Genomic DNA, 6898 nt, shown 5'->3' with positions numbered 1-6898 from the left:
AGGGCCGGGTCGGAGACCTCCTCCGGGCAGACTCACCCGGCTACGAGCGGATTGGGGAGCAGCCACGTAGGGGTTCAAGGACTCCCATGGAACAGGGCTGGGGCAAAGCAACAGGGTCACGGTGCTCCCTCGGGGTTTACAGGCTTGTGAATGAGTGCTGAGGAGGAAGAGGATGCTCTGGTGCTTGCAGAGAGGAAGAATGCGGTGATGTCCCTGTGAGGGCTGCAGGTGACTTTACAGGGGCCATAGTTACGAGTTTGAATAAGAGGTTTTGTGAACGCTGTCGGGCAGTGGCCCTGCCTGCCATGGGCAGGAGAGCATCTTTCTCATTAAAGGCGACACAAAAAGTCCTTGATAACTGGTTTTGGTCCCACTGGGACGTGGTGCTGAGGGCTCAGAGTCTCACCAGGCGGGTATTGTTCATGGCCCTTTTATTTTGGGATTTTTTTGCAGAACGGCCTGAATCCGAATAACCCATCGCAGGCAATCCCACGGGAATCATCTGAGAGACTGACGGAGCTGATGGCTAGACAGGCAGAGGGCACGTGAGGCCAGAAGTAGCAGGTCGGTGTGATTTGAAGGACAATTCAGTTTGCTTCGGGATTTTCTTAGTCGCAAGGCAAAAGTTGTCCCCCCCACCGCCCCCCCCGTGTGGTGTAATAGTGTAAGGGGCAGATTTGTTAAATACTTTTAACTACACTGAAAATACTTGTGCACAACCACGTTTGTTTTTTCTTCTATTACCGACGTTAAAATTTTGAGACTTTACAAAAGTGAGACTTTACCCAGTAAACTCTACAGTGAAGAGACCAAGAAGCTGTAACCTGTGAGCTCAGTTTGTGACACGTTCCATATTAAAAATCTCTGCTGAAATAATCAGGGCCTTTATTGCAGAGAGTGTTTCCTCAGATAACTGCTCATGCCTACTTTTTTCTACTTTTCAGTCCTTTTGGTGACACCTAGTGACATTTGTGGAAAGTGCAGTTCTAAGGATCGATGCCAGGGCAGCGACGCGCGTTTCACAACTAAGTGCCGCAGTACTGCATCCGATTTCATTTGTTGCCCCTTGAATGCTCTTTGCAGAACAATACCAGATGCATTTTGGCCATTTAAAAACTTTAAATTTGACCCCATATTATGGCCAAAGACCTTATACATTAGGGGCACAAAAATTAATTCATTCTTTGCTCCTTTGAACTTTGGGGATGTGTTATTCTTAACACCGTTATTTTAGACTTTTTGTCTCCTGTTGTTGCTGCTGCTGTTCCTCTACAGCAGCGCACTTTGAAGCTGCAAGTAGGCTGGACTTCTACACAAAAACCCCAAACTCTTGCAGGAGCTTAAGCTACACCTTTTTAATATTTGGTATTCATGAGCTTACCCAAAAGTCAGATTTGGTCCACCGACTGCTCTGGATCAATCCAGAGTGGCTGCGAAGTCCTCTTGCCTCAGCAAACAAAGTTTTCAGCAGAGATGGAAACGTCTGCCTCCCATCGAGAGAGCAGGCTGAAAACTTCAAAGGAAGAGCTTCCTCTTCTGAGAGAGCCTTCGTATGCAACAGCTTTTGAAAGTGTAAACTTTTCTTTCTTGAAAAACTAGTGGCTTCCACGGAGGTTTATGGCAGTCTGGATTTCAGCTGTGCAAATGCTGTGGTAACAATACAAACCGGGTGCATAAAGAGCGTGGAAAAAAACCCTCAGAACGGCTTCAAACAGGCCACTACAAAATGACTGGAACCAGTTCAAAAAATCCTGGGCCTTGCTTGATGTAAAAAGGCTTCAACTTCCCAAATGAAACAGCCAATTAAATCATACTGTGAGCGGGGGCATCCAAGGCACCAATGCTCCCTGGAAAAAGACGTCCCGGTGAGCGCCACGGGGCGGCACCGGTCGGGTCACAGAACCTCCAACCCCGTGTCCAGGCCTCTGGCTCAGACCTGGTGTTTCATCATCCCTCTCACAACTAACTTGTCACAATTTAGAAAAATGAAGGCTGGAGGGGAAAAAAAATTAATTCCAGTACACCAACAGCACCAGTTCAAACATTTTACTAAATCAATTCACACCATTTCAAAATTGTAAATATAATTAAGGACAACAGGGTTTCTGTTTTCTTTTTTTCTTCCAGATTTATCATTAAGACAATAAACAAACACAAATTAGGTTTATAGCATCTGTTCTTTTAAAAAATGAAAGGAACGCCACTCGATGTATTGATAAAGCACCACAACACAGTTACAAAATAGGGTTGGCCTGTTTCTTTCACGAGTAAAAGACTACATAATCCTAAGAGCTTTCTGCTTCAATTCATACTTCATTAAAATAAAACTATAAAATCTCCTAGATTACACTAAGGTCAGACGATGCCTGGTATACAGTGCATTAACAGCAGTAATGCCAGCTATCAGTGCCAACATAAAACAGTTTAGAAAGTAAAACCAAAATGAACAAAAAAATAATCCCAAAACAAACAAACAAAACAAAAACCCAGCAGAAAAACCCCACCTTTATTCCCCCTAGATGAGCAAAATTTTAAAATAAGGGATGCTCTGCTTCACAATGAGTTAAGGATTTGGGGAGGACGATGGGTAGAAGAGGGGGCTGGGACTGCAGCTTTCTAGGCTTAGTTGGCATCTAGTTTGGCCATTTCCTGCACGTAAATCCCTATACTCTCGCTGTCGAAGAGCACGAAGTACACCGTCTTGATTGAAGAGGACATTGTCGACACAAAATAGCTGGAGATGGCTTTCAGGATCAGCTGAGCAGCTGTTTGCTTGGGGAAGCCGTTTCTAGAAGGATAGACACACACACACACACACACACAAAAAAAAAGAATAAAATCAAGACTTGCAGAACAAACTTGTGGTGGTATAACCTTGCAGGCAATGCCAGGGCTTGCAGTCTGAATTAGAAGCTACAAACATGTTTGTTTAGGCAAGACTTAAAATGTTCAAACAGAAGAAAAGCATTCCCAAGATATGAATGCAGAGTCCACGCTCGCTAACCGGTTGAATCTTACAATATCTGATGGCCCAATGATTCTCATTTAACAGACAAGCAAACCTGAGTGTTCAGGAAAGCATCACACACATTGGGGTTGCAGAGTCAAACCCGTCCCGAGAGCAAACTAACCACTACAGAACAATAAAAAGGGGCAGAGAACTTGATATGGAAAATGAAGCAAAAAAAAAAAGGCAGAGTACGAAATGGTTTTACCACTATTAATGGTTAATAATATAGCACAAAATTTTACAGAAAAAGGGACGCAGGCTGAAGGAAGGTGAGCCAAGTCTCTCGGGTCACAGTGCGCCCCGTTCAGATGGCGCCAGCCTAATGTGTCAGGGCTGAGGACAGGCTTAAGGGACTTGATGGCTTTTCTAAGCCAACCTCAGGAACGTTTCCAACATGTCTGACATCCTTTTTAATTACAGGCTTAAGTACAGTCCTAAGAAAAATACCATGAAAGACACCCGCTTGGAACCAGCTGGGGAGATCTGAAAGCCAGAGGCCTTTCTACTCCTCTAGCAAAGCGGAAACAAGCAGCTCCTGCCCCCTCCTTCTGGGGAAGCCACAGACAGACAGACAGACAGCACAAACCTTGCTGCTTTCTCAGGTGACAAAACTGTGTGCGACTGAATTCCAAAGCTCAGCGCCTCGTTTGGGAACCTTTCTTACAAGTCTGAAAATTTCATGTCTTCTTAAAACAGGTCAAAGCACAAGCTGAACACTCTGCGCAAAAGCGTGACCCGAACCATGAGCCTTCTAGGCCACAGCAAACTCCTGAAACTACCCGGTCACCACTTTGAACGTGGCATAAGTGAAGTGCTGCTGCCCACGAGGCCGCGGTTTCGCCCTGGCCGAAGCCTGAGCCCTCCCTGAGCTGCAGCCAAGGGCGCTGCAGGCATCAGCCTCAAGGGAACGGGACATGATCACTCTGCTCTGAGGACCCAAACAGAATTTGAAAGAGCCAGTTGAACATCACCTGGTTACTTGACTTGCACCTACAGATACGCCATGGTCAACGCTGCCTGTTATAAAGTGTCATTAATACTAATAGTTTAGAGGTTTCACAGATGGCTGAGTTTCTCAGGAGTTTCCTCAGCAATCTGAAGAAGCTGAGCTCAGTTCACCTCTGGCACTAACAGGTGCAACATCACTTCATGTTTGCTCGCTGCAGCACTGACAATAAAATGCTGTTGTGCGCTCCCTCTCATTACAGGCTACAAGACACAAAATGAGAAAGGCAATGGCCTGTGTCACAGCCTGCTTACTGCACCTTACCTGACCATAAAATGCACTCTGAGAGCAATTCCGTAGTAGTGCTGCCCGCAATGCGATATTATACACGCTGCCTGAAGGTAATGCTTGTGATATTTCAAAAATGATGGCATGAAATAGCTCATGCTGTTTCTTTCTTTTCTGATAATGCCCATTTTTCTCTTTACTGAAGAAGAAAAAAAAACCTCCAAAACTATGAAAAAGCCCTGTGAAAAAAACCCCCTTGTCCTTCTTGCAAAGCCAAATGAGCTGGTCAGGGAGACTCAGCTGTGTGACGAGTTAATCAACGGAGAGCACAGGTTTGACACAGGAGTTACTTCCTACTGTTGGCTTTCACAGAGGAGAAGACAGGACTCGGCATGCCTCCGCAGCTCAGCACTCAGGAGTTACTTAGAAATGCTGCATCCTGGCATATATTGAACAGATCTTTGAGGAATGAGTCGGAATTGTCACGCAGGCCAGCATCAAAACCGCTCCTGAACCACTCGCAGGGGACTCTGCAATAATACAGCTCCCCCATGGGTTGTGTCCCAGAAGGGTGGCCACAACAGGGCAAATGACAGAGGAGCAGCCTGGCCAAAGGGAGGCAGGCAAGCAGGGAAGCTGATTAAAACCATTTGTTGAGAACCACCTCCCAAAAGAAAGGAAAGAGACAGAGCAGAAAAAATCAGAAGAAAGGTGCCGGCCCATTGGGCACGTGTGGGCTGCAAGAAACAGGAGCCTCTCGTGTCGATCTACTGGACTGAGTTAAATTCTCGTGGAAAGGCAAACTGAGACTTTAACCAAGTCGATGTCAATTCAGATCAAAGCCAGAGCCTCAGACCGAAATCCCCACTCCGAGGATGATTTTAGGTTCCAATCCCGAGCTCTCCTTTCCCTGTTCTCCTGCTGGCCCTGCCAGGCTGAACTCCAGGCCACCTCTGCACTGCGCCCGACTTGTGCTTTCTGCCAGTTGGTTGGAGCTGAGCATCTGGCCCACTGAATGCTACGAGTTCGCTATTTTATTTCCCCCTGTGATTTATTTGAACTGCCCTCATGTAATCCCATTCCTCAACTATAAAAGAGAATGAAAATGTTTATGTGGGCTTATTGGGTGATGTCTGCTTGACAGATGTCTGTACCAGAACAGCTGCATACATGTGGCGTCTTTGGCATTTGCTGTCTTTAAAAGCTTGCCTTTTTTTTTTTCCCCCTAACACTTCTGACTTCATAAAAACAAGCAAAGAGTATTGTCAGGATCTATTCTGTTCTCTGCAAAATTAGTTTATGCTTGAATATCTCCAATTAAGAGGAAAAAAAGGGACAATACACAACCTCATATATTTCTCAAGGCCTGTTGATCCCTCTCCAACTTTTAAAAGCACCACTTCAACTGGCCTGAGTGAGAATGACACACATAAGCCAAGCTGAGAGCTCAGGATCTTGCCTGTCAGTAACCAGATTTCATAATGGGACCTGAATCTCATGATTCTTCAGGCTTTCGGCATCCTCCAACACCAACCGACTACTTCACCACAAGGGTTGGGAATGGTTCTTTGCTGGCAGCTCCCCAGAAAAGAACGGGCTCTGTGGAAAACACTTCACATCGTCTCACTTTTACACAACTTCTTCCTCAGTCCTGCTCCAGCCCGAGGGGGAACAGTTTCTCCCACAGAGCAATTCCAAACTGCTCTTCGTACTGACCAGCCTGTGAACCCGACGGCTAATTCAGCAAGTTAGGACAATCTCTCCACTCTATTTCTCTACAGTTCACAAAGTTTGCTCGTCCAAATTAATTTTATTTGGAGCTTCGTCTGATGCAAGTTGCTTAAATTCATTATCCTAGTGAAATTTCTATTTCTTTATTGTCATTCACCCCAAAGCTCCAACAGTGCTTCCTGCCCTGACCCACAGCACATGCAGGAATTAATCTCGTGTTGCAACACGGCACAATGGGAAGAATATTCTCGCTGTACATCAGCCAAATTCTTTCGTGGCAAATTCAAAAGGGACAGTTGTTCAGGGTTAAACGCACAACTGTGCCATTCAGCCTAGATTTGGCCCTTGATCGTCACACTGAGCCATCGGTGCGGGCCAAGTGTTCCAAACCTCTCTCCCCGATCCACCTCAGATTAAAAATGTCGTCAGTGTCTGGACTCTTAGGAACGTGATCTAACTCTCAAAGGCACTGAGCATCCTGTGCAAAGCCTTAACTTTAGGCTTCAGCTTTCAAAGACCTCGCCAAAGGCTTTTGAAGGCCTTCTTTCTTTTAAATTTTTTTAAATTTTTTTCCCTGAAAGAGTTCCATGATGTAAATTGCATGGAATTCCACTTACAGATTTGGGCTGAAAGCCTGGAGTGACTCTGCAAGTCCTGAGAATCAGGGCTCCTCAGGTTTGGTGCTTAAACGGGTACTACGTTGTCTGGCCATCCTAAGACATATATTGCAGCAAGTTTAATTATGCACTAAAACTACGTAAAATAAACACCTTTTCTCCATGTTCTCCTCCACACCCCCAATTTAAATTATCAAACTGACAGTCTGAAGTAATGTAATAGCATCCTAAAAAGTTCTTTTTATGCTCTTTAACCTATTTGCACGCTTTAAGATTGTGCAGTATGAGACCTGTCAATGCTGAACC

The 6898-nt window shown here is 45.3% G+C and overlaps 1 protein-coding gene across 6 annotated transcripts in view; it reads right to left on the bottom strand.

Annotated features, from left to right (window-relative positions):
• Nucleotides 1-2033: 2033 nt before the first annotated feature.
• LOC104276262 (core histone macro-H2A.1) overlaps nucleotides 2034-6898 on the bottom strand; it is a 35660-nt gene continuing 30795 nt past the window's right edge. For all 6 annotated transcript variants that reach the window (XM_009872511.1, XM_009872512.1, XM_009872515.1 and 3 more), the window contains one exon: nucleotides 2034-2788. In XM_009872511.1, the coding sequence (XP_009870813.1) occupies nucleotides 2623-2788 (166 nt within the window). In that variant the 3' untranslated portion in view covers nucleotides 2034-2622. The remainder of the gene's footprint in view (nucleotides 2789-6898) is intronic.

This window comes from Apaloderma vittatum, unplaced genomic scaffold, assembly GCF_000703405.1.
Source record: "Apaloderma vittatum isolate BGI_N311 unplaced genomic scaffold, ASM70340v1 scaffold6097, whole genome shotgun sequence".
Lineage (NCBI taxonomy): Eukaryota > Metazoa > Chordata > Aves > Trogoniformes > Trogonidae > Apaloderma > Apaloderma vittatum.
This window is presented reverse-complemented; position numbering and strand designations above follow the sequence as displayed.